At 44.9% G+C, this 27,550-nt stretch overlaps 1 protein-coding gene across 6 annotated transcripts; it reads left to right on the plus strand.

Annotated features, from left to right (window-relative positions):
• Positions 1 to 235: 235 nt before the first annotated feature.
• Nfu1 (NFU1 iron-sulfur cluster scaffold) lies at positions 236 to 19,463 on the plus strand. Of its 6 annotated transcripts, none has more exons than XM_006506420.2 (9): positions 236 to 391; positions 752 to 961; positions 3,909 to 4,009; positions 6,568 to 6,703; positions 10,367 to 10,433; positions 11,721 to 11,841; positions 14,130 to 14,190; positions 16,488 to 16,662; positions 19,297 to 19,463. In XM_006506420.2, exons 2-9 carry the CDS (start codon positions 903 to 905, stop codon positions 19,342 to 19,344), a joined length of 768 nt encoding a protein of 255 aa, XP_006506483.1. In that variant the 5' UTR covers positions 236 to 391; positions 752 to 902; the 3' UTR covers positions 19,345 to 19,463. The 6 variants fall into 6 exon arrangements, with proteins under 6 accessions (XP_006506483.1, XP_006506482.1, XP_011239718.1 ...); XM_006506419.1 differs by having other exon boundaries at positions 293 to 391; positions 11,721 to 11,844; XM_011241416.3 differs by lacking the exon at positions 236 to 391 and adding an exon at positions 7,178 to 7,396 and having other exon boundaries at positions 809 to 961; positions 11,721 to 11,844.
• The last annotated feature ends 8,087 nt before the right edge of the window (positions 19,464 to 27,550 follow it).

Below are 27,550 nucleotides of genomic sequence, written 5' to 3' on the forward strand. Positions count from 1 at the left end.
CTCCCCGCTTTGCCCTGTAGGTCCCTTTTCATATATATTATGGCTTCCAGTGTTGTCGATAGCCCTGGGGCTAATTATATTTTATGTTAATTCCGTTTTCCTGTGTGTGGTTTTGAACAAGGAATGAGTCAGCGCTCAGGTGATTTCCTGTAAACCTGCTTCCCACCTTAATTTGTAAAATAAAGGAGAGCTGATGATTGGGCAGATAAAAGGGAAGGTGGAATGGAAGGTGGAGAAAGAAGAAGGAGAAAATGGATGAAGGAGAGGACGCGGAGGAGGAGGAGGAAGAAGAAAAGCGGAGCAGAAGCACATGGCCTGGAGAAACTGCAAGCTCTAAGGGGTCTCATAGATGTGGAAGATGGTCGTGTAGCGGTAGATCTGTCCAAACTAGGTGCACATATGTATTCATATTAACTGTGTTGTGTTTTCATTGCTGAGGCATATTTGGATTGGAGATTTACCGCAACATTCCAGCTTTGTATTTTCACGGGACTCTTGCATATGTGAACAAGTGTGTCTCTGCACTTATATGCATTTCTTGAACTCTTTTCCTTGTTTGTTTTGTCCTATTCTGATGTGTTAGGTTTTGTTATATCATATATCATATATTCCCTTAGAAGCCTGTTTGTTTTCTAATGAGCGACAGAAAGGGGGTGAATTCGGAGGGGAAGTGTGGGGAAATTGGAGGAAATAGAGGGAAGGGAAACTGTAATCTGGATATATTATGTGAGGGAAAAAAATCTACTTTCAGTAAAAGGAGGGCGGAAAGGCCACCTGCAGCACCGCCCTCAACTTGTAAGGAACCGGCGTCCCCGGACCGCCCTCTCTGCAGGGCCTGAGTCTGCGTAGGACTTGGAGACAAGAAGGAGGCGGGTCCGCGCAAGCGCACTGGCACTGAAGTGATGGCGGCGGCCGAGCGGGCATGGGGAGCAGCGGTCGGTGTAGTCCGGCTGTGCAGGCGGTAGGTGTTGGCTCCCTGGCTAGCAGATCCCTGTCGCTGCCTTCTCACAGGCAGGAGCTGGCGTCTGAGGGACCCTTGTCCTGGCTCCAGAGCCCGAGGCCAGCCACCTTCCACGGATGTCCCTTGTAAATCCCACGGGAATGTGGCTCCGAAGGGAAGAGCGGTCCCGGGGTTGTGTCGTGTCCTGTCGTTCCCTTTCCAGGGAGATCACGGCTCGGAGAGAAGTGAGTGACTCGAGGAAGTCCACCGCCCAGGCTTGTGCGAGTGCGTCCTGTTCCTCTTCTAGAGCCACTCCCTCAGATATCTGTCAGACCCGAGTGTGACAACTATAGAAAGGGGCCTGACAGAATGCTGATGCCAACTTGAAGTTTCAAATGCATTTCATCAGGCTAGCATAGAATCCCTCATCATCTGTCATCCCAATACTTGAAAGGTGAAGGCAGGAAGACCAGGAGTTCAAGGCCAGGTTAGACTATTTATGAGACACCCTCCACCACCCCACCACCCCCGTTTTAAAACTCCTAAATGTATCTCATAAAAATAGCAGATTAACAGAAGGATTTTGTGGGTTACCCCCTGCCCACCTGTTTTCGATGACTCCCCTTCAGTTACTTTACTCAAGATCGGTTAGACTTCAAAACTTCCTGCCAGAGTATACTTCTGGTTTATCCACGCTTGCTGCTTTTTCCCAGGGTTGAAGGAATATTAGGGTGTTTCCAAATCCTGGAGTATCCACTCCATTCACTTAAAGAATAGTTACTAGTTACCACGTAGTGATAACAGCTACCATTTACTGAACGCTCACTGTGTGGCCTGGTGTGGCCCTTATTGCTAGGTGTTCCTTAGGGAGAGTGATCTACAATGCTCTGCACGCCTTTTGTTTCAAATGAGTGCGTCTAATAAGGATGCAGCACATAGTCCTAGCATAAGAGAGCAAGCAGCCAGAGGGCACAGCACCAAAGCAGGTACACCATCCAGCAGATCAGGCCGGGGGAAACCCCAGGATCCAAGACACTTACTGGGGACTCTGGTTGCCAAGGGTCTTCTCCTGGGTATGACATTTAATTAGCTATTTCTGTCATCGGCATTTTTTTTTTTTTCGATTCTCGAGACAGGGTTTCTCTGTGTAGCCCTGACTGTCCTGGAACTCACTCTGTAGACCAGGCTGGCCTCGAACTCAGTAATCCGCCTGCCTCTGCCTCCCGAGTGCTGAGATTAAAGGCGTGTGCCACCACGCCCTGCTTGTCATGGGCATTTTTATAACATGGAATTTGAACAGTAGCTGAGTCTTGTATTTTGGGAAGGTGCCCGGGAGTGACTTAGTTCCCAGCTGTGTTCAGGGGCTGGTTTTGCTCCTGTTCTGGTCTCCGATGTTTTTACTCTGTTCTGGTCTCCGGGGCATGATGTTTTTACTCTTGGACTGTTTTGCTCCTACAAAGGGTCTTGGAGGACAATTTTAAGTATTCACTTAAGGCAGGTGGATCTCTGTGTTCAAGGCCAGTCTGGTCTACACAGTGATACCCAGTCTCAAAATTAAAAAAAGAAAAAAACAAAAAAAAAGGGGGGGAACTCAAGTCAAGTCTTTTCAGATAATTTCCCTTTCTAGCCGGAGTTACTTTCCGAGCTCCATTCCTTTTTAATTGGATGAAGGTTTGAGAATAGCCAGTCAGTGCTCCTCTATCAGAGTGAAGTGAAGGTCCGACGCCTGGCTAATGCTCCCTCCCCAGCAAGTATAAAGAATGATGGCTGCTCTTGGCAATTGCATGTGTTCTATTAGACTTTAGACTTTGAATCGTTGGGATGAAGCGGGTGTCCTTTATCCTAACTATTTCAGTGGCGTTTCTGACTTTAAATTTTGGGACATCTGTACTTCATGAGATACCATGGGGATAGAAACTATGTCTAAACGCAGAACTCGTTTCTTCACGTGCACCTTACCCATCACGGAAATTGCATGCATTGTTTCTAGTGAACTTTGGAAGGCAGGCCCCTTACGTGGGGCCAGGTATGAGATGGGTTGAAGCTTAGAACATTTCAGGTTTTTGCTCAGGGATGCTCATTTTTTACCTCCCCCCCCCCCTTTCCCCAAAAGGGCTTTGCAAATGCTAGGCAAGCACTGTCCCATGAGCTGCACTCCCAGCCTTTCCCAGGACACAGGGGGCTACTTCTCTCCAGGTGACTGCTGTGAGACCGACAAGGAAAAGCTTTTTGCTGGATATGTGGTTTTTTTCTTAGCTGTTTTCAGCCATGTGACCATCCTACCTAATTTTTAAACCTTTAAAAGAAAAAGTAAGCCAGTGGTGGTGGCACAGGTCTTTGGTATCAGCACTAGGCAGGCAGAAGCAGGCAGATCTCTTGAGTTATCAAGCCAGCCTGGTCAGCAAGAGAGTTCCAGGAAAGCCAAGGCTACACAGAGAAACCCTGACTCAAAAAAAAAAAAAAACCAAAAAAAAAAAAAAAGAAAAAGGAGGGAGGGAGTGAGTACAAAGCCATCGTGTGGCTGAGGGTCTGGGGCTGCAGATTTCAATTCCTTTGTCAGTACATTTCAGATTCTGATACCCGGATGTTAGTGTGTACCTCCAGTTACCAACGAAATGGGTTTCCATGTGGTTTAACCAGTGTTTTTCTTTTATGCATATCAGTGTTTTGCCTGAATGTATGCGTACCACATGCATGCCTGATGCCCTTGAAACTGGAGTTGCAGACGATTATGAGCTACCATGAAGGTGCTGGGAGCCAAACCCAGACCCTCTACAAGAGCAGCAAGTGCCCTTAACTGCTGCCCCATCTCCCCCGGCCCTTTTCTTCTGTTTTTAATTGTATCATTTGCTGAAGTACAAATAATGTTGCAGATAGAAAATGAAAAGTTAACTCCCTAATTTGAGGCCTGTTTCAAAACAACAAAGCAGTTTAGATTCCTGACCATGTCACTCTGTTTTAAATGTAGGTTCTGTCATGTAGCGACTCCACACACCTTTAAGAAACAACCTCTGCATCAATATGTACGGAGACCACTTTTCCCGCTGCGCGCACCCTTGTGTAACACAGGTACAGTGCTAGAGATAATGATCATAAAATACAACATTTTAAAGTTTTCCTTTAAAAATTAAAATGTATTTGCGTGTGTGTGAGTGTGCCATACTGTGTGTGTGGCAGTCAGAGGACAGCTTGTGTAAGCCGGATCTCTCCTTCTACCTTGCGGGTTCTGGGGAATTGAGCTCAGGCCTTTGCCTTGGTAACGAACACATTTACCCCCTAAGCCCTCTCAACAGCCCAAGAATTTGTCAATTTTCTATTCAGAGGCTTAGAAAAAGGATTCAGTGATTTCCTGTCCATCCCCACCCCCTCCCTTTGGTAAAACCAGACTTTACTGTTATTATTGGTCAGAGGGCATTAGCTGTAAACGTGTGAAATCTCAATGTCTTGTAGACATTTGTAGACCATGAGTTGCTCGATAAAATGATCTCTAGAATGAAATATTATAAGAAAGAAGTTACAAGTGGGTTTGTGTTTGAGAGAATCGTGTGTATTTTAAGGTATTGCTTTCTCTGTTCCTATAGGAATATCTGTACAGCCGTGAATTCCTGCCTTTAAGCAAACCTTATAGTATCCGATCTTGAATGTAATTTGAAATGTGGTCCTTGCAGCATTGGGGAAGCTTGGAGAGGCGTGGGTGTGCATGGCTTGATGTGGCCACGGATTAACCCTTTCTTCCTCGTGCACCTTCTCGTGGCCGTGGTCAGGTAGAGACTGAGGGTGGCTAGGGGCATGACTTGACTCTGGAAGAAGTCTTCTCTCTTCTGCAGACTGGAGGTGAGGAACGTTTCCTCGGATCACAACATGCCTTAGATGTGAATACTGAGAACTCAGTAGGTCGGCCCACTTTACCTGGTTAACTTTTGTGGAACCGTACTTTGTGGTGTTGTAGCCTTTTCTAGTTGGACCCCCACTGACTTCAGTCTTTGACAGTGGCTTTCAGTTCTTGTCTGCGTTGTGCAGGAGCCGGTGCCTGCCTACTTAGGGACCTGTGTAATATCACTCCCAAAGGGGAAGACACTTCACTTTGTCCTATCCTGTCCTAACTCAGGACACTTTCAGAAGTTTCTGGATGGATGTTGGCGCTAGGAGTTGATTGAATGATTGATTGATTGATTGTTTACTTTTGAGATTGTGCTTTAATAACAATATTTCTCCCTCCCCTTTCTTCTCTATAAACCCTCCATATATTTCTCCCTACTCTCCTTCAAATTCACGGCCCCTTTTTCAACAGGTGTTATAGTATGAATATGTGTATTTGCATATACATGTATATTCCTAAATATAACCTGTTAAGTTCATATAATGTTACTTGTATGTATGTGGAGTTGTTTTTAAAATACCTAATTAAACTGAATTTAGAATATAATTGGAATGATTTGGTTGAATATCTATTGAGAGTAGTCTCTGAAGCAGCTTATTTATGTTAAGAGAGAAAAGCTGTGTGGTGATACCACAGTTTTCTTAATTTTTCTCCCCCAGGGTAAATAGATCGTGTGGGTTGTTTGTTTTGTTTTGTTTTTAGAGGCCCTTGCTAACTGCTCCAGGCTGGCCCAGAGCCTGCTGCACATTGCTGAGACTGTGTGAACTCAGGCTCCTCAGCCTCCAGCCCCGCCTCAGCCACAGCCCTACTGTGTCTGCTGGATTCTAGCTTGCAAATGAGATTTTGTTTTGACTTACTTTGGTTTTACATTTATACTTTCACCCTCTGGTGTTTCTAAAACCCCCTTCTCTGTAGATCAGGATTACTCGGTGTGGTGAGTAGGGTCCAGCCAGATTTAGTCCTTCAGTCAGCTTCAGTGAGATGCCCAATGAATACCATGATCTTAGTCACCAGGAAGTCATTAAGACAGCCAGGCTTGGAAGCACACACTTTCAATCCCAACACTCTGTAGGCAGAGGCAGGCAGATCTCTCTGAGTTTGAAGCCAGCCTGGTCTACATAGTGAGTTCCAGGCCAGCCAAGACTAGATAAGAGACCCTGTCTTAAACAAACAAACCTACAGAAAATGCCTGGTTCAGAATAGAAAGTAGTGACAGTCTTTCCTTTAAGTTTCATTTCGAACACTGTTGCCTGTGCCAGCAGACTTTCCTTGCTTGGAGGTACGGGCCTCTCGGTGACCTTCAAGTTCAAGCCCTTCAGTTTCTTAGGGTCTCTCTGGTCAGCTTGGGAGATAAAGCTTGTGAGGTCATTTCCCCCAATGTTTCTTTCTTCTGTTTCTCTAAAAGTTGAGCACTTCCAGGAGCCAGTGAGATCGCCCAGTGGTTGGAGCACTTGCTACTCTTGCAGAAGGGCCAGGTTTGATTCTTAGCATCCATGTGGTAGCTTACAGCCATCCCTGACTGCATTCTATAGTAGCATCCATGTGGTAGCTTACAGCCATCCCTGACTGCATTCTGTAGGATCTGATGGTTTCCTCAACGCTGCTGGCACATGGTACACAAATATAGGCAAGACATTTAGACATATAAAATAAAAAATAAAAATAAATCTTAAAACAACAAAAAAAGCACTTTGTTGACCATAACTTAAACTGTTTCTTCCAGCATAACACTCTCTCTCTTTTTCAGTACGATTCATGTTTATTCAAACACAAGACACCCCAAATCCCAACAGCTTAAAGTTTATACCAGGAAAGCCGGTTCTTGAGACGAGGACCATGGATTTCCCCACCCCTGCTGCAGCTTTCCGCTCCCCTCTGGCCAGGTACTGTTTCTGCTGGCTTTTACCTGGAAGCAAAGCTGCCCTCTGGGTAGGCAGCCTTGCAGGGCTGGCACAGTTTGTGGGCAGGTCTGGTTTTAGAGTAATTGAGTTGAAATTATAAAAGCTTTCTCCTCAGGAGTGTATTTGACAGTTCTGTAGCATGAATACTTAAATTTTTATTTTATTATTATTATATATATATTTTTTAATTAAGAAAGTTCACCAAAATGGGTAATTGTGATAAAATTCTGATCCCAACATTTAAAACTCTTAAGTGTTAAAAAAAATGTGTATGTATGTGTGTGTGCAAGTGTGAGTTTGTGTAACTGTGTGAGTGTGCAGATATAAATTTGTGTGAATGTGAGTGTGCGAAGTGTGAATGTGTGAGTGTGCACAGTGTGAGTTTGTGTGCGTATGTGCATACACAAAGGCCAGGGCTGACCTTGAGAGTCCTTTGTCACTCTATCTTATTTTTAGACAGTCTGCTAGGGATCTGAACTCAGACCCTCGCGCTTGTGTGCCCTGCACTTTCTCCGCCGAGGCGGTTTCCCCAGCACTTCTCGAGGCTGGCCACAAACTCACTGTGCACCTGAAGATGGCCTCCAACTCCTCCTGCCTCCACTTCCTAGGAGTTGGGATTACAGATGTGTCCCACTTCACCCAGCTTGAACTCCGATTTTCAAGAACCACGGAAAGGTGCTCCTTAAATTTCAAAAGAAAGCATAGCCAAGGTTCTAGATTTCCATTCAGAACTATAAATTATTGCAGTTGTCAGATATGAGGTGACATTTAAAGTCAATGAAGACAGTTTCTAAGTTCCTGAGAGCTGGGTAATGTGCCAGGCCTCTTCTGAATGCACTGCAGGGCTGTCATTCACGCCGAAGCACTGGAGTCAGGGTCTGCAGGGAACTGCTGCTCTCCTCCTGCTCCCCGCCTTCCCTCTCTGCCTCACTTCTTCCTTATCTCTCTGTTGTGTGCAGAAAGTGATTGACTGCAGGCCTTGTGCATGCTAAACACCTGTTCTGCCTCTGGGTTGCACCCTAACACCAAATTAAATCCCTGTGCTGATGCCTCTGCTGAGCACCTGAAGAAGGCATAGGTAACCTCCTGTACGTGACTAAAGGCAGGCAAAAGTGAAGCTCACAAACTGTTTTTCAGACTCCTAGTTTATAAATGTGCACCATTTTTCTGACTTGAACACAAACACGCCATTTCTCAGAATGCACCGTAGAACATTTATTCATGCTTTTGATACAAACTATGACTTGGTGAACATACCTGTGTGCATGTCTGCATAAAATAAGTGTCTGCTTTGTACTTCCACCCTCTCATGACCATAGGTAAAGCAGAGGTGCCTAAGAGCACTCCCTGCTCCTGCAGTGGAGGCTAGTGCAAGTTTCCATCACTCACTCCAGCTTCAAGGGGATCTAGCGCCCTCTTCTGGTCTCTTTAGACACTGCATGTGCATATACATAAATAAAAATAATAACAGATGGCCTCCAACTCCTCCTGCCTCCACTTCCTAGGAGTTGGGATTACAGATGTGTCCCACTTTACCCAGCTTGAACTCCGATTTTCAAGAACCACGGAAAGGTGCTCCTTAAATTTCAAAAGAAAGCATAGCCAAGGTTCTAGATTTCCATTCAGAACTATAAATTATTGCAGTTGTCAGATATGAGGTGACATTTAAAGTCAATGAAGACAGTTTCTAAGTTCCCGAGAGCTGGGTAATGTGCCCGGCTCTCAAAACCCGGGCACGGTAGGGCCAGGCCCAACACTCAGGAGGCAGAGGCAGGAGGAGCTCTGAAATTGAGGCCAGCCTGGTCTACTGAAAGAGTTTCAGGACAGCCAGGGCTACACAGAGAAACCCTGCCTCAAAGAAAATAAACAAATAAAAACAAACAAAAAGCCCCAAAGCAAACAAAAAACCAAGCCAATAAGTAAATAAAATAATCATCTTAAAAATAACTAGGTAATAGGCATTCTCATCTTTTAACATTTCTTTTTGTTATTTAGTTTAATTTTGTTAAACAACAAATTCCTCATCACTATTTAGTTGATTTCATAGCTATGGAGCTGAGTTTTTTAAAAAGACTATAACTTCAGGTAACAGCCACACAGGCAAACAAGGTTTGCTAGGGGTGTGTGTTAGTTTAGTTGTACACACGTGCATGCATGCACACGAGCGAGTAAAGCTCACATGTAAGTGCATAAATATAAGACTACGATCTACACAGACGCACATGCCCTGTGACTGCCTGTGACTGCCTGTGTCTGCCTGTGTCTGCCTGTGTCTGTCTCTCTGTGCAGTATTGTAGTTGAATCTGGGCATGCGCATTGTGGAGCAGTGGTACAGTGTGATAGTATTTCTATAACCCTCCCTCCACCTAAGTAAAAAGAGCAAACACCTCCGTGACAGTTCTTGAAGAAATGAGCACCAGAAGAACACCCTAGAATTTTAACTTCTTAATTAATGTGATTGTAATTTTTTAGTGGTTTTGCTCTTTATTTTTATTATTATTATTATTAATTTTTTGAATGTATGTGAGTACACTGTTGCTCTTTTTGGACACACCAGAAGAGGGCATCAGATTCCATTACAGATGGTTGTGAGCCACCATGTGGTTGCTGGGAATTGAACTCGGGACCTCTGGAAGAGCAGTCAGTGCTCTTAACCACTGAGCCATCTCTCCAGCCCGGGGTTTTTGCTCTTTTGAGGTGGGTTCTCAGATAGCTCAGGCTAGCCTTGACCTGCTGATCGTTTTGCCTCCATTTCTTGAGTTCTGGAACTAGAGGCTATGCTCTGGTGCCTGTCCATAACTGTTTATGTATTGTTGAAATATTTACATAAAAAATGAGTTAGTGTAGCCCTGTGTGGTAACACATGCCCATAAGCTTAGCACCAAGGTGGCATAGAAGGACTGGGAATTTGAGGCTAGCCTGGGCTACACAGTGAGGCCCTGCTTTAACATACATACACAAACAAAAACAAAAACAAAACAGCTTCACTAGGAATATAGAGAGCTACCCGACAGAACCCCCACTGAGCAGAGATTGGGCACTGGGTTCAGTTTTTTAACAACCACAAAAAAGACAGGGAAAAAATCCTGTTTTTTTGATTCGTGGAGTTTACTGACCTCTTTGTTGTAGTCCCTGAGCTGTTTTAGGGCATGTTGTTGCTATAAGCTCCTGAGGAGAGGCCAGTCTGTCTTCTGCCTTCCTAGAACCTGGCACTTAGAGGTGTCAGCTGTCTATTGAGTGAATGGATCTGACTGTATCTTACTTCAGGAAGGCTGTCAGCGTTGTCTTTGTGGCTCCGTGGTGATGCTGGTTTTTTTCTTGTGATGCCATACTGAGCTTTTTGCGTGTACCACAGCCTCTTCACTGACTGCCGGGGCGATGGTCGGGGGTGGAGGAGGAGCAGTAAAAAACCTGTTCAGATTCATGAGAATCTTTGAGAAGCAACTGTGCTGTTGCTCGTGGGCAAGTACCTGGAGCAAGGCAGGCGACTGTAGGGTAAGAAGGGACACAGCTATCTTGAGTTGACAGCTTTTTAACCAGAGACAGTTTGGGGACAGTTTGTGTTGGTTTGGTAATGTTTTTTTTCCACTTCTGTATCTGTTTCTCTTCTTTCATGAGATGGTTTTTCTTTTTTTTGTGTTCCAGGCAGTTATTCAGAATTGAAGGTGTGAAAAGCGTCTTCTTCGGACCAGATTTCATCACAGTCACAAAGGTACAGTCCTGAGAGTGAAAAGAAAGGCTGGCCGGCTTTCAGCTTTTTCTGAGTCCAGTATCTCGCTCTAGAATGTTCATTGCTCATTGGTTTTCTTGCTGTGTAGTCCAGGCTGGCTGAAACCTGAGGCCTTTCCTCCTTCCTTGGCCCCCTGTTGCTGGCATTACAAACGTACTACCATACCAACCTAGAATTTCCATTCTTAATATGCTAGGGTTTTTAATGACACGTGGTATTAAAAATCTCAGGTGAGGGGCTGGAGAAACAGCTCAGCAGTTAAGAGCACTGTCTGCCCTGGCAGAGAACCCAGTTTAGATTTCCAGCACCAAGTGGCAGCTCACCACCATCTATGCCTCCGATTCCAATGGACCCAATGTCTTGTTCTGACATCAGCCACACACATGGCACATGGGGGTACATCAGACAGAGCATTCATGCACATAAAATAAAATAAATCTGTACATTAAAAATGATGTCTACCACATTTGTCAAGTTAGCAAAGGGCTTTTCTAGCTGCAGTTAATTGTGCTCCAGGTGTAACTGTCCTCCAGTAGCCTCAGCAACTCAGGTGAGATACTCGAGCCTCAGCACACTGAGCACAGTGCCTGGGATCACAGGGCTGCCCATGGCAGGACACAACCTTAGCAGCTTCCAGGTTACTGGAATCAAATTTATCTTTTATACAATTTTTAAAATTTTAAATGTTTTAATTCCATGTATTATTTTGTGTGTGTGTGTTTGTGTTCAGGCATCCATAGATCAGAAGACAACTTACAAGAGGCAGTTAGTTCTCTCTCCTCCCACCATGTGGGCATTGAACGTGGGTTGCCAGACTTGGTAGCAAGTGCTTTTACCCACGGAGCCATCTTGCCTGCCCCTGAGTTGTATTTTTACTAATTCTTTCTGTGGGCTGATGGATGAAAAAGGAATCGAGTAAACATTATGAACAAATTGCCTGTGTGCTCTGTCAGACGCCACAGTGCACATGGTCTCTCTGAAAGGGTATGTACTAGTCATTCTTTTGACACATGTGCACATGTGATGAGTTTCAGATACGTGTGTGTATTTGCATAGTTCGCACACCTCTAATCCCGGCACTCAGGAGGCAGGAGCACGGATCTCTCTCTGCCAGTTGAATGGCTAGTTGAATGTATGTAGTGAGTTCCAGGCAGTCAGAGCTGCACGTGAGACCCTGTCTCAAAATGAAAAAAAAAAAAAAAAGGTGGGAATCTGGATTTGTCCTGTACTTGGCTGGAAATGCAACATGCTTCTTCAATGTGATTACAGGAGAATGAAGAGTTAGACTGGAATTTACTGAAACCAGACATTTATGCCACAATTATGGACTTCTTTGCATCTGGCTTACCCCTAGTGACCGAGGAGACGCCTCCGCCTCCGGGAGAAGCAGGTAGCGCTGTGTTGGTCTGTCCATGCTTGTCCAGTCTTTATTGACTTCCTACCTCATTCCCATTCACCTGGATGCCAAGTGACAGAATACAGACTTTTAAAATGTTTTTATTAGAGCTATGAACATATTAATTATACGACATTATGGGTTCAGTTAAGGCCTTTTATACATGTATATAATGTGTTTCGATCGTAAGCACGTCTATTGCTCCTCCTTGTCTCCCTCACGCCTGATGATCCTCTCCCTCTTTCCACCAACCCCACCTCCATCTCCTGCTGCTTCCTCTGTGAGAGGCTTACATGAGGCCTGCTAGTGCTGCTGACAGAAGCACTGGCACCTTACCAGTGGACACACCACCGTAGCTGATATCCTTCCTCCCCAGCACTAACTTTGTGTAGGTCCCTGGTGAGGGTGGGGCCTCATGAGAGCCTCCTTCCCCATTCCAGGGTGTTTCACTTGCGTGTGCGTGTGCGTGCGTGTGTGTGTGTGTGTGTGTGTGTGTGTGTGGTCCCGCTGGAGGCCAGGAGAGGGCATCAGATCCCCTGAAAACTAGAATTACAGTTAATTGCAAGCCACCATGTGGGTGCTGGGAACCAAACCCAGGTCCTCTAGAAGAACAGGCAGATGGTATTCCACAGCTCTTACAGTCCTTCTGCCCCTCCCCCAATACTCCTTGATGGTCTCAGTCTTGCAGGTAAGGCTGTCCCACTTAGGGCTGAGCATTCCACAGTCACTTAGGCTCAGCACTTTGACACCTACTGCATGAAGAGCTACTCTGACCAAACCAGATAGCAGTACTAATCTGTGGGCATAAATGTGGTCATTTAAAAAGAAACTTGGCGAGCACATTATGTCTATTTAATAAAACAGTTGTAGCTTTCCCATAAGGGTCTATGACCTCCTCGCCACAAGTTTTTGACCAGGTTCAATAGCAGATATAACTTCCTTCCAGTGGAGCTGGCCTCAGTTCCAATCAGAAAGCACTCGGTTACCCGACATGGGGCTTGCCACTGTTAGAGCAGGCGGTGAGCAGTGTTTTCCCGGTCTGGTCAGTGGTGCGGCGCACGGGGCCGCGCGGAGCCAGAGGGTTGACCCAGTTCTCTCCCAGCTGCCTGCGCAGTGCCTTCTGGCTGTGAGCTGGCCTGCAGGTGAGGACTTTGTGTTAGTCCCAGCTTTTGTTCTATGTCTTGTGACCAGAGCGTCAGCAGGAGGAGCTTACTGTCTAGTTCTGGAGACAGCCCAGGGCAATGGATTCACTTTTGTCATTGAATGCATTTGGCTCTGGAACCAATTTTACATGAGACAAAATTTCATACAGAGCTTCATAATACTGTTTTCTCAATTTTTAAAATTTGTATGGACATTGAATATATTATACAAAATTAAAATTTTTAATTATGAAAAATTCTGAGAATTCAGAACCACCATAAATAAGGCACAAAGTTGCTTTCACTTAGATTCAACAGATGTTAACTTTTTCTGGAGAAGGTGTCAAGAAACAGTGTTAGTTCTTCTATAGCTGCTTTAGACCCATTTTTAAAGGGAGTATTAAGAATGCAAACTGTATGTAGTACATTGCAGGTTTTTTTGGGGGGAACCAGCTTAACCCCGCTTCCCGCACTGCATCCGCCCTACTGCTCCAGCTCGTCACCTCCAGCCTCCTTCCCCTGGGCCTGTCCCCTCACCCTGGTCCTTCTGTCTGTCTCAGCCCAGCTCAGCTGCCAACTCCATATGCTTCAATAAGCCACACTCCAATCTGATCTGACCAGCAGCAGGACAGCTCCTGTCCCTCCCATCTCTTTGTCCTTTGCAGAGATGAGGGTTGCACGACTTCCTTCCTTCCCAGGCAGCTTGCTTTTTAACACGATAATTCCAGATAGTCATCTTTTGGACAGATTTGGAAGGACAACATTTACACATAGAAAGCTGGTAATGGGCTGTTGAGAGGACAATACCAAATATTCTGTCACTGGCTAGCTTTTTCCCCAGGGACCCACCTCCAAGCCCTGTGTGAGGGGGAAGGCCTTCTAGCTGAAGGATTGCAGCTAGGAGGGTGGTATTTTTCTATGGCTTTTTTTCTTTTGTTTTGGGTTTTGAAACAAGGTCTTGCTAAATCTACCCAGCCTGGAACTTCCTATGTAGACCAGGCTGCCCTTGGACTGTGACCTTTCTCTGTCTACTTGAGTGCCACTATGCTTGACTATGCTTTTATGTCAAAACCTTCCTGTTTTATGCTTATATGACTTCAAAGTTGTTACTCTTGGTTTTCTTATGATTTTTTTTTCTAGGCTCTGAGGAAGATGACGAAGTCGTGGCAATGATTAAAGAACTGCTAGATACTAGAATAAGGTAGGTATTAGCATCCTCCCACCCCACGCCACGCTGCATACCATGCCCCACGCCCTGAAATCTAGTGCTGCAGAGACCGTTCTCATTAAAGCAGCAAGCTTTCATCAGGAGATCGGAGCAGGGCTCCAGATCCATCATCACTGTAAACCAGCATAGGTCATCATTGCAGTTAAACGTAAAGAGAGCTGTGCCTCAGTGCCCAGTCTGCTTTGCAGCAGTCCACACGGAGAGAGGCAAGAGGGATTCTCCTCACAGTCTTTTTAGGATCATATCTGTGAGGATTGTGACGAGAGTAGCACCCATGTGGCAACTGCCACAAACAGAGGAAAGACAGAAGCTAGGCTTGGCGACACTCTCCTTTAGTCCCTATAGAAACAGGTAGGCGGATCTCTGTGAGTTTTGAGGCTAGCCTGGTACACACAGTGAGACGGTGCCTCAAAAGCAAAGCAAGCAGACAAACAACAGGAATAAACACAAGACTAGTGGACAGCCTGTCTCCACTTTCCTCACTGCAGACCATTGAGTCCAGATTTTTTAAAATTTTTATTTATTAATTATTTATATGAGTGTCTCTAGCTGCATATGTATCAGAAGATGGCCTGGCCGGCCATCAGTGGAAAGAGAGGCCCATTGGTCGTGCAGACTTTATATGCCTCAGTACAGGGGAACGCCAGGGCCAAGAGGTGGGAGTGGGTGGGTGGGGGAGTGGGTGTGGGAGGGTGTGGGGGGTTTTTGGGATAGCATTGGAAATGTAAATGAAATAAATACCCAATAATAAAAAAAAATTATTTATATGAGTAGAGTGTAGCTGTCTTTAGACACACCAGAAGAGGGCATCTGATCTCATTACAGATGGTTGTGAGCCACCATGTGGTTGCTGGAACAATATTGAACTCAGGACTTCTGAAAGAACAGTTAGTTAACTGCTAAACCATCTCTCCAGCCCTTAAGTCCAGATTTTTAAAGAAAATGTATTCTTCTTTAGTTATTTAAAGAAACAACTTAGATATTTAATAGTAAGAGTCTGGCTAAGTAGCCAGGTGGTGGTGGCACACACCTTTAATTCCAGCACTAGGGAGGCAAAGGCAGGCAGATCTCTGTGAGTTCAAGGCCAGTGTAGTCTACAGAGTGAGTTCCAGGATAGCCAGAGCTACACAGAGAAACCCTGTCTTGAAAAACAAAACAAAATATTAGATAAAATAAATGAAAAGATGAATTCCTGCAAGAACATGAATCTAAGAGTTTTATGGAACAAAAATATAATAAATGAAGAACTCATTAGATTAATTTCAGTGAGATGTGACCCAGGTGACAGAGTGTGTCACACTAGAATATAGAGCAGTGGTGAAGAAGCTATGTGGAAGCACACAGAAAGAAGGAGTCGGGAGTGAACAGAGCACGTGAGTGTCTGGGGCGGTAACGTAAGGCACAGAAGTAAGATATGTGTCCAGTGGAAGGGAGTGTGAGCAGAAGCCTTCGGATCGGCCTTGTTTGAGAGAGGTGGAAGTCAAGTGGGCAGTGACTGATCTGTAAAACAGTCTATAATGAACAGCTGTGCAGAAGGCAAGAGGACAAAGCGCCCTTGTTCTGTGCAAAAGGATACAGATTGGAAACAGTAAACATTATGCAGGATTTGGCAGGTGATTTAATGGCACATAGAATGGCTAGCAAAGGCCGAACTTGTCAGAATATGGGAAACCCAACTCCACGTTCCTTATCAGGGATTCACAACTTAAGTACAAAGATAGAAACACTGAAGAAAAAACAAAGCTGGAGAGCTGCAAAGCATTCAGTCTTATCCTGAGAGCCCCTGAACCTGCACAGACACCAGAGCACAGCGTGCTGACTGACAGCTGTGGACGCGCCACACACCAGGAGTATAGTCTAACCATCTAAGAGCACAGATTCAAAATAAATGAGGAATATTTGACAGGTGAGAAGGGGCACTAATATCTCATAGGTATGAGAGGAAATTAATACCTCTGTCTAACAAAGCACAAAAATAGGAAAGAGAGTTTTAAATTTTATTATTTTTGTTTATGTATTTCTTTTTTTCGAGACAGGGTTTCTCTGCAGAGCCCTGGCAGTCCTGTGTTCAGTGAGAGACCCTGTCTCAAAAAGTAAGATAAACAGTACCTAGAATAGCCCTTGAAGTTGTCTTCTGGACTCTGCCTGCTCACAAAACCAATCAGTGAACCACATGCGTGTGACACACACACACCCCAATGAACCGTCTTAATCTTTGTCATTGAAGGCGTCTGTTGTATTAATGTGTTCTGATTGTCCTGTGGGCTCAGGCCAACTGTGCAGGAGGATGGGGGCGACGTGATCTACAGGGGCTTTGAAGATGGCATCGTGCGGCTGAAGCTCCAGGGCTCCTGCACCAGCTGCCCCAGCTCCATCATCACCCTGAAGAGCGGGATTCAGAACATGCTGCAGTTTTATATTCCAGAAGTGGAAGGTGTGGAGCAGGTAGGCAGCATCGTGACGGGCTGGGTATCACAGGATGAGAGGACCAAGTCCATTTACTTGGGAAACTCCATGGGTGGTTGAGTTCCCACTGTAGATGTCATGGAAGTATTCAAAGCTCTGTGCACGATGGGACTATAGATGAGAATAAGAGGAGGTGCTCACATGATCTGCCCATTCTTACTCCTCCCCTGCTCCATCTCTACCACCATTGTTGTACTTTAAGATAGGTTTCCTGGGGCTCAAGGTGACCTCCAATTCCCCAAGTAGCTGAGGATGACCTTGAACTCCTGCCTCCCAAGTGCTGACATTGTAGATGTGTGCCACCGTGCCTGTCCTTAATTAAGAATTATTATTACATGTAATTGAGTGTGTATGTATATGTGCATGCTCGTGTGTGTGTGTGTGTGTGTGTGTGTGCGCGCGCGCGCGCGCGCGCGCGCGCGTGCGCACGCGCAGAGGTCAGAAGCTGTCTCCTTCCACTTTATGTGGATTCCAGAGCTCAGGATATCAGCCTTGGGAGCAAGTGTCTTTACCCCTGAGCCATCTGGCTAGTCCCAGTTTTTCTTTAATGAGTCAGAATTTCTTTTCCATAATCAAGAGTGGCCTGGAGCTTGCTATGTAATCCTCCTGCCTCAGCTTCCTGAAAGCTGGAATTATAGGCATGTGCCACCAAGGACGCATAGTGTTGTACAGTGAAATTAATACTTAGTTGGGCTTTGCTGTAGCATGTTAGAATGTGTTGTCTGCGTGTGTCACAGTTGTCTGCGTTGTCACAGTGACTGCAGTGATTCTGGCTAGGAAGCAGGGCCTTAAGGAAAGGCTGTGAACAAGAACTCAGTAATGGAGCTTAGAAAACCGACTGGGACTGTGGCTTTAGCAGGCGTTGTCTCCCAGCTGCTTAGAGAATCACTTATCTGAGTGGTATTGAGGACTGGCCTTTTGGTCCAGTGCGAATCCTTTTTAGTCCTTTGCCAGTGCAAAGCTGTGTGTCTCAGTACCTTGTGTATTCATGGGCCTCCTGAAAGCCTCGAGGCCCTGTCTCTACCTTTGTCGTTTTCTGTTCTGCTGGGTCTCAATAAGCCTCATTTGCACATTAACATTGAAAAAGTTCTTGGGAATCTTACTCCCAATGTAGGGATGTGTCTGCCTACGTAGGAGTTGATTTGCAAAGTTCTTTAGATTAGATCTATTGAGATTGGTTATATTTTACTCTTTTAGAGTAAAATACCTGTTTTTAGTCAACCTCAAAATAAAACTAGGCAAGAACTCTGCTGAGTATATCTCATCAGAGCCCATCCAGGTAAGGTTTGTGATGAAGTTCTGCTTTGCTGCCTGGCTGGTCTTGCACTCTTTCCTGGGCTAGAGTGACTCTTCTACTCCAGCCTCCAAAGCGCTGAGCCTTCTTCTCTGCCACCGTGCCCTCCCCTTCCTCCCGTCAGGACTCTCTTCCCTCACCCCAAGGCCTTTTGGAAAAATAGTGTTGGCTGAGGCCAGTAGGTTAAGAGTAACATTGTTGCTCACGTGTCCAGGGCGTGCAGAGTTGACTTTTCACAAGCTCCAATTGCCACATAATTGTGGGTGTGGCAAGGAAACGGAGCTTTCTATAACTTCCTTTGCAGAGGCGTTGGCCTTTATTATCCAATATCATATCAGCCCACAGAGGGACTAGCCTTGTCTTTTTCCCTCTAAATATTTTCTTCCCTGAAAATCTTTACAGTTCTTTAGGTTTAAAATCAAAATAAAATAATTTATAGGTTTTTTTCTTTAATATTTTAGGAGATTGGAGAGGGTCTTTAAAAAAAATTATTTCTTAGTATGAAGCCTTGGAACTTACTCTATAGACCAGGCTGTCCTGGAACTCATAAGAGATTTGCCTGCTTCTATCTCCTGAGTGCTAAAAATAAACACATGTGTCTCCATGCCCTATTTAAAAAAAAATAGTTTCATTTTACTTATCATGTATGTGTGTGTGTATGTACACACACCATGGTACACAAGAGGAACCTTGAAATTAGATCAGTCTGCAAAGGCTGGACATGGAGATCATGTCTCATTCTTTTGTTTTTTTGAGGTGAAGTCTCAAGTCATCTAGACTGGCCCTAGGGCTTGCTGTATAGCAGACAGTGACCTTGAACTCTTTTTTGTTTGTTTGTTTTTCGAGACAGGGTTTCTCTGTGTATCCCTGGCTGTCCTGGAACTCACTCTGTAGACCAGGCTGGCCTCAAACTCAGAAATCTGCCTGCCTCTGCCTCCCAAGTGCTGGGATTAAAGACGTGCACCACCACTGCCTGGCACCACCACTGCCTGGCGACCTTGAACTCTTGATTCTGTGATTATAGGCATGGCCTATCCTGATAGGATTCCATTGGCCCAGCTGAGATGCTGCTGCCAAGGGCCTCTTTTCTGAAACAAGAAAACACGTCCCAGTTCTTTTATATGCATTTAATTTGCTTTATTCCCTTAGGTCCCCAGTTCTGCCTAAACCTTGTGCTTTGGGCTATTGAGGTTTATTCGTGTGGGCGTGCTGTGCGTTATCATAGGGTATTTCAGGCAGGCAAGGATGTTCATGCTAGGAAGATAACATTTTCTAACCTTTCTCTTAAATCTTGAGTTCTCTTTGTTTTCTGGCTTTAGGTGATGGATGATGACGAATCAGATGAAAAAGAAGCAAATTCATCTTAAATAATCTGCATTTTCTTTGGCCACAACCATTGGACCTATCTTTACTGATCCTGTAATTATAGTCTCTGCTATGGAAGTTTATTAATAAAAGGTTTCCTTCCTCCAGAATGATATAAATACATTTGCTTCCTCTCACGAATTATTTATGCCACCCTGAGTCACCCACATGCTTGGGTTGTTCACTTGGGTTGTTCGGGTCTTAGTCTTTTACTACATCCTGTGTCACCCCTGTGTGTGGGTCTTATTCAGGGGTATTTTTGTTTTTACTCCTAATCTCTGCTGGTCCTTTCTTTGCATGATGGGAAAAACATTTTAAAATACATTTCCTGGGAGCTGGAGATATGGCTCAGTGGTTAAGAGCACTGACTGCTCTTCCAGAGGTCCTGAGTTCAATTCCCAGAAACCACACAAGGTGGCTCACAACCATCTGTAATGGGATCTGATGACCTCTTCTGGTGTGTCTAAGACAGCTACAGTGTACTTATATGTAATAAATAAATAAATCTTTTAAAAACAACAACAGTAACAAAGCACTAAATAGCTGTGGTTTAGAATGGTAGCTGAGGAGTAGGTGGGTGAGGGAGCCAGGAAGGCAGTGAGAAGCAGGAAATACCACCATGGGGAAGGAGAGCAGGCCTGCCTGAAGAACAGACCACAGAAAGCTCAGCCCTGAGGTCCTGCCTTCCTGTCTATGCCCCTAAGGAGGAATTGTGAGTGACTTCATCTGAGACAGATTGTAGGGCCCTGGGCAGCAGTGTTATTGGCTTGTGATTTGTGGCAGGCTGCCAAGTGTTAGCCTTGACATTAAATTGACATGTATTTTTCAATTAATTGGGTCTAGAAAAGAAATGAGTGGGTTGAAGCATTTTTCTGTTAGTGGTTGACTTTAAGGTATCATTTAATCAGGTGACAGTTGTTGCTGAGCCTGGTGTGATGACTGCCTGTCATCGGAGCACTCCAGGGGTGGAGACAGCAGGATCAGAGGGCTCAGGGCAGTGTGGGCTACACGAAACCCTGTCTCAGACCCAAACAATGCCAATAACTCATTAGCAGCTGTGTTTAGCTAAGATAAAAACTAGAAACAAAATTTTCCAGAAATGTATAAGCTACGGTTACATAAATGATATTGAAAATGCTTCCTAAAGGCCAGGTAAGTAAGAGGCCTACAATTCCAATAAAGGCAGGAGGGTGACAAGTTCAAGACCAACCTGGGCTACTTAGCCCAGATACTGAGGTTTTGCAGTGTTAGAATGCTTTATACACACACACACACACACACACACACACACACACCTGGGTTTGATTTCTCCAGCACAGAAATAAAACAAAAAACAGTAAATGTGGGACACTTTAGTAGGTACTTGAAACTAAGATCTTGGTTAATAGCAAGGTAGGTTCTGAGATGCCTTGCTAACCGTTTAGGGTAAGTGCTACATAGAATGCTAGGTTGGATTCTTCACTAGCTGCCTAACATGAGAGCCTGGGTAAAGGGTCTGTATAGAAGGCCACATGAGAGTAATTACATAAAAATAGTAATTCGCCACTGATGGTTCACTGTGCAACAAACAGCACCTTACAGTTAGAAACGTAAGCCCCGTTAGGTGGGTGACTATAGCCTGAAGTGGAAGCATAAGGGTTCTTTGGAGAGTCAGTTGTGTTGGATGGTGTTTTGCTGGGGCAAACACATGAAGGAACATTTAACTGAAGCAGACACAGGTGAAAGGATGTTCTGCTAAAGCAAGCACATGAAAGGACTCGTGATGAAGGATTCTTTGCTAATGACATACAAGTATTGGTTCTCCTTGCTTGTGTTGTTGAGCATGGTATATTCATGAAGTATTTGTGAGTGAACTGAGCTGCCTCTGCGGACCTGTGAACTGAACTGCTGCTCTTCTGACAACGCAGATGGAATTTGCTCCAAAAAACAATCTCAAAACAGGCCCCCTTTCCCAGAATCCTTTTTTTTCCCCACTACCTCTGCTGGGTGGTGGGCTACAAGGGAGGTTAAAGTGTTTTACAACCATCATTTAAAGTAGGCTTTGAAAAATTAAAGTTACAATTTCCCCTTGTCTTAGGGTTTCTATTGCTGTAAAGAGACACTACGACCAAAGCAACTCTTACAAAGGGCAACGTTTAATTGGGGCTGGCTTACAGGTTCAGAGGTTCACTCCATTATCATGAAGGCAGGAAGCTTGGCAGCATCCAGGCGGGCATGGTGTAGAAGGAGCTGAGAGTTCTACATCTTGTTCGAACAGGATGAAGACTGACTCCTCAGGCAGCTAGAAGGAAGGTCTCAAAGACCACCCCCTCAGTGACACTCCTCCCCCACAGTGATATACTTGCTTGTGGGGTAAGTGGATGGTGCCACAAGACAGGAGACCTGTCTCCAGACAGAAGATCGAAGAAAGTTCAAAAACTCAAAGACTTATCCTAATTGAGGACGACGGCAGGCGTTGGAACCAGCTCCCTGCCAGGGTCTACGTGTCCTGGACCACATAACTACAGCACCCACTGAGAGGGCCATGATAACCAGTCACATAGAGACAACACCCAAAGTTCTTCCCCATGCAAATAGAGCATCCCTACCATCTCAGACTGAGCCAAGGGCAAGCATCTACCCCTGGAGTGGGTGTGGCCTTGTTGGAGGGGGGAAAGGGAGAGGGGAGGAAAGGGGTCAGAGGGGGTGGAGAGAGGCCAAACATTCCCTTTTATAGCCTACCTGATTGTTACTAGGTAATTGTTGGGGGGAGCCTAGAAGAAATGCTAATGGGCTAACAGCTAGTCTCATGTTTTCTGTGTATTTAAGTTCCTTCTTAGCAAAACTAGAAAGCTCTCTCTTCTAGTCTCTGCTAGGTGGGTAAGGATTTGGCGGTGACAAACAGAAACAAACATAGAGGCTGTTTGAATCTGAGTGTATTTTGAAGCTCTCAAGCAGGGGTTTTTAATACATTAAAAGTTCAGTGAAGCAATCACAAATACCATCATTATCATTTGGCACAGGCAAGTGCAAAAATCAAGCAAACATCACAACTCTGAAAAGATGTACTCAGTGAATCACAAACAGAACAGGTGACATCATGATTAATAGAGATCATCCAAGTGTAACAACTCTGAAAGGGTGTGTTCAGTGGGGCCATCGTCCAAGGCTAGGGGCATATTTCCAAGAGCAGGTTAATAAATCTCTATGGTCAATTATTGTTTAACATCTAACGCCTGGAGTCGGGCAGTGGTGGCGCACGCCTTTAATCCCAGCACTTGGGAAGCAGAGGCACGTGGATTTATGAGTTTGAGGCCAGCCTGGTCTACAGAATGAGTTCCAGGACAGGCAGGCTACACAGAGAAACCCTGTCTCAAACCTCCCCCGCCCCCCAAAAAAACCCCTACCAGACAAACAAACAAACAAAAAAACCCCACATCGAATGCCTGATTTTTTATAAATCTTCAATGCATAAATTTAAACTATTTTAATTCTTTTTTATTTAAGACTTTCTTTACCATATACCAAAGCTCACTTCCGATAACACACGTGTAGCCATATGAAATTTTATTTTGGGGGAAGTTTTTATCTGTCATAATACTATTCTATAACTTTGTAAATGATTTATAAAGCGTTGGTTTCCCCAGAGATAAGGTCATGTTAGTGACCCCATCTCAAGGGATGGTTTCTTACCCATTATTATTCTCCCTTAAGATCTTGGTCTAGGCTATCAGGGACATGCAAATAAGAAAAAGAATAAGAGAAAACAAAGCAGATAGATTGCCATGAGAACTACAGCTCAATATTTTGTTCTGGCCAAGAATTCCACAACCAGCTCCAGGAGACCTCCTTCTTTTGAAGTCTACCACCTCAGTCTGTGAAACTTGTCACACAGATTCTACTGGGCTTGCTTAGTATGGCAAGTTGTAAAAGAAACTTTTATTCTCCTGAAGTAATTGTTGTCACTGAGGTTAGCCTCCATCTGCTAACCTAGGTCTCGTCCTGGAAGCTTCTAGTCTCTGTACAATCTAATCGAGGCCTAGAATGTTTTCTAGGCTGACTGATTCAAACTGGCTTCTCTCTGCCTCTCCTGAATTGCTCTTTTTGGCCTCATAGTAATTTTGGCAATCTGTTCTAATCTTCTGGCTCCTTCTCCTTCTCTGATTTGTTCTGTCTTCACCTGGTTCTAGCTTGTTCTGTCTCTGCAACCTGTCTCACTCCTAACTGTTCCAGGAAAGCTGCCTTCAAATTCCAGGAACTCAACTCCGGGCCTGCCTCTCAACTCCCTGACAACTGAGCTCACTGAACAGAACTGACTAGCGCTCAGAGCTCTTCGTACCTCTTGTCTCCTGAGTGCTGCTTAAAGGCCTGTGCCCCCACATCTGGATGTAAGCCTTTCTTTGTCTGAAACTTGCTTTGTACCAGGCTGACCTTGAACTCAGATCTGCTTATCTCTGTCTTCTGAGATTAAAGGCATGTCTGCATTCCAGCCAGATCACACAGACCTAGAAGATGTTTGGAGTTGATCTCTTGCCAGAGCAGCCATGTCCTGAATTAAGATTCCTCTACCAGAAGTGATTCTACTTGTAGTTGGGAGTGAGTAGCCATTGTCTCAGAAGGAAGGAGTCAGGCCATGCTCACTTAAGGTAACAGACAGCCTTTGTAGCCTCTTTCTTTCTCATTCTTTTAACAACAGTTTCCACTTTTCCTTTGGAAAGCTAAACTGTTGATCTCTGTTTCCCAACCCTCATTTTCACAAGAGCAGCTGTCTCACGCTGACCTCGAACCCTCACCGGGAAGGCAGATCTCTGAGTGCTAGTCTGTACTGTTCGATGATTTCAGCTGTCAGTGGGTTGAGAGGCAGGCAGGCAAGTGAGGATGGAGGAGAAGCCTCAGTCTTGAACTGTCTGAGGTCATTTCTCTGTCCTTAAGATTAGAGGATACTTGGGAGGCAGAGGCAGGTGGATTTCTGAGTTCGAGGCCAGCCTGGTCTACAGAGTGAGTTCCAGGCTATACAGAGAAACCCTGTCTCAAAAAACCAAATTAGAGGAGATAGAGTCCTACAGCACTGTCTGTGGTTTCTATATAGACGTGACCCAACCCATATGTCCCTTTCATACTTAATGTTAGCGAATAAATCCTTCCTTCCTCTAATCTAAATGGTTTTTTTTTTTTTAAAGATTTATTTCTTTATTGTAAGTACACTGCAGCTGTCTTCAGAAACCCCAGAAGAGGGCGTCAGATCTCATTAGGGATGGTTGTGAGCCACCATGTGGTTGCTGGGATTTGAACTCAGGACCTCTGGAAGAGCAGTCAGTGCTCTTAACCGCTGAGCCATCTCTCCAGCCCTAAATGGGTTTCTGTTGTCATTTATAAAGTAAAAAAAAAAAAAAAAAAAAAAAAAAAAAGCTCAATGTTGGGAAAAATCAATAAAATTATTGGTTTTCCAGAGTGTGCCTGTGTACATATGTAAGATATTCAGAGAATGATCACATGCACACACATGCAGCTATGGAGTCTGAGGGATCCCAAATCTGAAGGATGGGTCGTTGAGAGAGAGGCTCAGGGTTCTGAAGCCTTGCTGCCCCTGAGGTCTTGCTTAGGCAGATGGGTCTTTGGTCCTAGTAGCACCTTCAACTGATTGGATGAAGACTATGCCCGGCTGCCTGCTCTAAGTCCACTGAATGAAATGTTCATATCATCCAAAACATCCTTCCAGAATCATCTAGAATATTTGACTAAATATCTGTTTACAATGGCCCAACTAGGTTAATACATACAATTAACCATTTCAAGTCCACCCCTTGTCCACTCAGAACTGCTATGAAGCTCACTAAATCATAATCTCCAAATAGAGCTGCAGCAGGGTCATCCTTCCACCTAACTTGGTATGCACTGCTGAAACTCTGGCCCCCGAAGAGGATGCCAAGGCCTTCCTTAATAATATGTAGCCTGAGTGCTTTATTGAAAGGCTAACAAAACTATATGCTAATGTAGTCATACCTTATGTTATCTGTAGGAGATATGAAGGGAGGAAACTTCCCTGAATATAAATACACATTTACATATACACCTATATACACATTTATATATACACATACATAGGCACACATATATATGTATATTACACACACACTTATACATGCTGTATACTTCCTTATGTAATCACATAAGGAAGAAACAGGGCAGTTAGGCTGTCTCTAACTGGTTACATGCTTCTGGCTGGTATTTAATCCCTATTACACAGTTTATGGTTCCTTTGCCTTTAGCAAAGAACTCAGCTAGGTGTGGTCCTGACCCAGTGAGGCAACCCTACTTCTTCCTTGAAGGCCCGCCCCACTATCAGTCCTGCCTGGATTGCGTTGTTGTGATTTCCCTTTGACATTAATCATAGGACTCGGGGAATAAAAGTGGTGTCCTCCTTCCTGGTGCCTTCTTTTTCAGTTTTGTACCAGAGTAGTCCAATTCCTACAGGATAGGATCTTTCACTCTACCTAACACCATAACTCCCCTCTTTGCCTCTCCTGCCTGCTGATTTAGGCATGAGGAGCCCAGAGCAGCAGGATAGCAGTCACCTTCTGGGTCAATACAGTCACTGTTGTATGTCCCAGATACAAGTTTGTCTTTCTTCTGGACTAAGACCTATAGACCAGGAGAGCATAAGGAAGCAACAATTTTGCTTGTGGGTCATTAGGGGTAATAGTGACTGATCACCTCCAAATGGTACCCCTTTTCTGGGCCTTCACGCCTTGGCTAAGTTAGAAGGTGTCACATACTAGGGACAGACAGCTTTCAAGGTCCCTTGCCTTGGCATAGCAAAGGATTCTCTTCTGGTGTTGCAACAAAGTCTTCAAAAGTGATCTTCCTGTTCTGTCAAGCCACCTGCTTCAGATGGGAGCATGGATCAGTGAAGGCAACGAGCCAGGCCCACTGCTGCCCTTCAGCTGTGACTTGAGTTTCCTGATCGAAGTGCCGCTGTGTGTGAGATATGGGGGTTGTAAATGGTCAGGTGTTGTATTTGGGGAAGGCAAATCCTCATTTGGAGTATTGAGTAATAAAACACCATGACTTCCATGAGGAAAACACTTGTAGTATTTATTTATCTTTCTAGCTAGCCTGTAAAAAGACACACATCCCAGGTGTTTTCTTTACAACCCATAGCCCAAGATTGGGCTGGTTTGGAGCTATTCTAATTTATTCCCCAGCCATAATGTCCCTTGTTACTTGCTGTTTATCCTGGCCACGTGCTCATGGTCAATTTCCCCTCATGGCTGCCTCCTCCTACACCTCCGTCTCCTTTCTTTTTCTTTTTTAAAGATTTATTTATTTATTATATGTAAGTACACTGTAGCTGTCTTCAGACACACCAGAAGAGGGGGTCAGATCTCATTACAGGTGGTTGTGAGCCACCATGTGGTTGCTGGGATTTGAACTCAGGACCTTCAGAAAAGCAGTCAGTGCTCTTAACCGCTGAGCCATCTCTCCAGCCCCCTCCATCTCCTTTCTTCTTCCCCTCTCCCTCTACCTGTAACCCCCTCACTCCACCCTCAAATTCCACCTTTCTCCTTCCACTGCCCAATCACCGGCTCTACCCTTTTATTGACCAGTTAAATTAGGGATCAAGGTTTACACAGCATCACTTGGTGTACATGAGGATCTGCTCATGAGGCAACCAGATTGCGAGAACTACTATTTAGCATTAGGATACAAGCAGCATCAGGCCAACCCACTACAAGAACTCGTGCCTCTAAAGGCTCAGTGGACACCCATAGTGTCTGCAGCCAGGTCAGCCATGGAGAGCAGTAGTCTGTGTTTCCGAGGCCATAGTAGTTCCTGTTTATGCTGCCACAGTCATTTTGTACATGAGCTCATCTGTCATTGATAAGAGTGTCTGGGAACTAGGGCTGCCTGCTGTCTATAGGGTAAATCATCTTCCCCACTTCATGAGAGTTGTCCTAGGCTGAGACTACAGGTTCCACCACGTGGGGCACATCTTCACATTGTGGCCCATCAGCAAGGTCTGTCCAAGGCTTCTTCCCAGATTCCCTTGCCTCCAATCCTGTCTCTCCCATGTCCACAGACATCCAGCCAAGTCATTGACTGTAGCCCATGAAAGCCCCCAAGTTCTGCTCTCTGGGAGAATTTCTCTTCACCACTGTTCTTCCAGGGCACATCGGGAAGGATCTGTCTTGCTGGGTACATCTCCTTTGGGGTGGGCTTTGCTTGTCA

This window comes from Mus musculus, chromosome 6 (assembly GCF_000001635.26).
Source record: "Mus musculus strain C57BL/6J chromosome 6, GRCm38.p6 C57BL/6J".
Lineage (NCBI taxonomy): Eukaryota > Metazoa > Chordata > Mammalia > Rodentia > Muridae > Mus > Mus musculus.